This window comes from Mandrillus leucophaeus, unplaced genomic scaffold (genome assembly GCF_000951045.1).
Source record: "Mandrillus leucophaeus isolate KB7577 unplaced genomic scaffold, Mleu.le_1.0 Scaffold149, whole genome shotgun sequence".
NCBI lineage: Eukaryota > Metazoa > Chordata > Mammalia > Primates > Cercopithecidae > Mandrillus > Mandrillus leucophaeus.
Window position 1 is genome coordinate 4,819,457 of NW_012101465.1, and position 2,146 is coordinate 4,821,602.

At 49.1% G+C, this 2,146-nt stretch overlaps 1 protein-coding gene across 1 annotated transcript in view; it reads left to right on the forward strand.

The window, feature by feature from the left end:
* Positions 1–2,146, forward strand: part of LOC105535657 — a 27,511-nt gene that overhangs the window by 4,778 nt on the left and 20,587 nt on the right. Inside the window, 1 exon segment of the mRNA XM_011974823.1 lies at positions 78–553. Within this exon segment, the coding sequence (XP_011830213.1) occupies positions 78–553 (476 nt within the window).

Sequence of the window (2,146 nt, forward strand, 5' to 3'; positions counted from 1 at the left end):
GGCCGGGGAGCCGGAGGCGCTCGGACGTGGCGAGGACGCAGAGGTGCCTTGTCCTTCTCACACTCCGCGAAGGCCAGCCGCTCGAGTCGCCAGAGTAGTCGTCTCGGTCGCCGCCGCTGCTTCACAGGCCACCTTAGTCAGCCTCCCTGCAGCCCCGGTTTCCTCACACACACACACCGAGAGGGACAATAAACAGAGCCGCCGCCGCCGCCACGGTCACCTCCCTCTTGTCCGGCATAACACCGCACACACACATTTGCACACCGGGGAGAGAGGGAGGGCGCGGCGGCCGCCCCCGCTGTCAGTCAGCGCCATGCCGTCCAATCGGGGCCTTGTCGCCACAGCCTCTCGACCAATCCCAAAATTCCAAGCCCCCTGGAGGGGCGGGACCCGAGGGGAAAACGTCATTGCGGGTAGCAACCGAAAGGAAGACTTGGGGTTTTTGTTTGTGTGTGTGTCTGTGGGTTTTCCATTTGAAGGGAGAGCAGGGGCTGCTGTCAAGGGTCAATTGAGGGCGGCAAAGGGAAAGGGTCGAATTGGCCTCAGGTCGATTGTAATCCTCCAAGCGTGCTGTTTACTCTGAGATCTAACCGGGAAGCCGAAGCGTTTCTTTGCCTGGGGCCTCTAAGGATGAGGATGGGGGCGGGGGTGGGAGTGGGCGTGGGGGTGGCAGGAAGCAGCCGGGGGCCGTCCCGAAGGGAAATTATTTTTAAAGAGCGGTTGTAAACCGCAGGCAAGACGTTGTAGACCACTGGTGCAAGCAGGCCCCGTGACCCGGTCTCCCCAAGGGCCTAAGTGGACGCTGCTGTCAAAAAAAAATCATCTCAGACCTTCTCCATCTCCTTCCTCCCTCTCCTCCCCTCACCCCAAAAGAGGATATAGTCAGTCTCAAGAAAACTACACATGAAAAGCTTAAATGATAAGGGACACACAGAGAACGTTCTAGGGAATGAATGCAGGGTGGGTTGAGTATTCTATTTCTACTCTTTGTTGACCTTTCTTCTCTGAACAATGCGGAGATGTCACTGTCACTTTTCTCATGTGTCCAGAACTGTGCCCCCTGCCTCTAAGAGGGCAGGCTTAATTTTTAAAACCGCTTTCAGTGGAATTTTCAAATGCACAGTAAGGAATAATTTCATTCACATTAAAGCTTTCTAAGAATGAAAATTACCGATACAGCAACACCACAGTCTTTGGCAGATGGAAGATGGCTTTACTTCTTCCTGTTTTTCAGTGTAATTCCACTCAAGTATTTATTGGGCGCACACTCTGCCACGCTGTGCCAGGCTCTGCGATGGGTTCAAAATAAAAACAGGGCCCCTGATTTCAAACCATTTATAACCTGGCTTGTGAGACAGACTAAAAAGGAGCCAACGATCACCAAAATGAGAACTTGAAGGCATGAAATGCCACCAAAGAGTTGTGATGAGAGCTTTTTTAAAGATGGAAACAGTATTACTGTTTTTTGAAGAGGTGTTTTTGTGAACTTCCAACTGTGCATTTCCTCTCAAGGGAAAACAAAAATGTCCCGGGTCACATCTTTAAACTGCGTTCTGAGTCTAGAGGTGGAGAACTCTGAAACATGGAAATAATTTAAACACAGTTTTTTTAAATTAGCTCTCTGATGGCCATGTAACTTTGCCATACGAGGGACTTCAGAACAGTGAAGTCTTTCTTTACCTTGAACTTGGGGTGCAAACTTTTCTGAACCTGACCAAGTACCGATAGCCTTGTTATTTAACTTCCCTGAGCCTCAGTTTCGTGCTTGTTAAAATGATCTTGTGTTCTTACTGTGAGTTCGCATCTCCAAGTACACATGTATTTTGTTTGAAAAGGGGTCAATGTTAAAGGCAATGAGTTTTTTTTATGAAGAGTATTAGGTAGAAGCTAAGCTATAAAATATATAGCTGTCTCCTTTTTTAAACTTAAGTTTTCGAAGCTCTTTATCTTCAGTTTTTTGTTGTTATTGTTTTTAGAGACAGAGTCTTGCTCTGTCACCCAGGTGGGAGTGCAGTGGCACAATCTTGGCTCACTGCACCCTCCGCCTCCCAGGTTCAAGCGATTCTCCTGCCTCAGCCTACCAGGTAGCTGGGATTACAGGCGCCCGCCACCATGTCCAGCTAATTTTTGTGCTTTTACTAGAGAC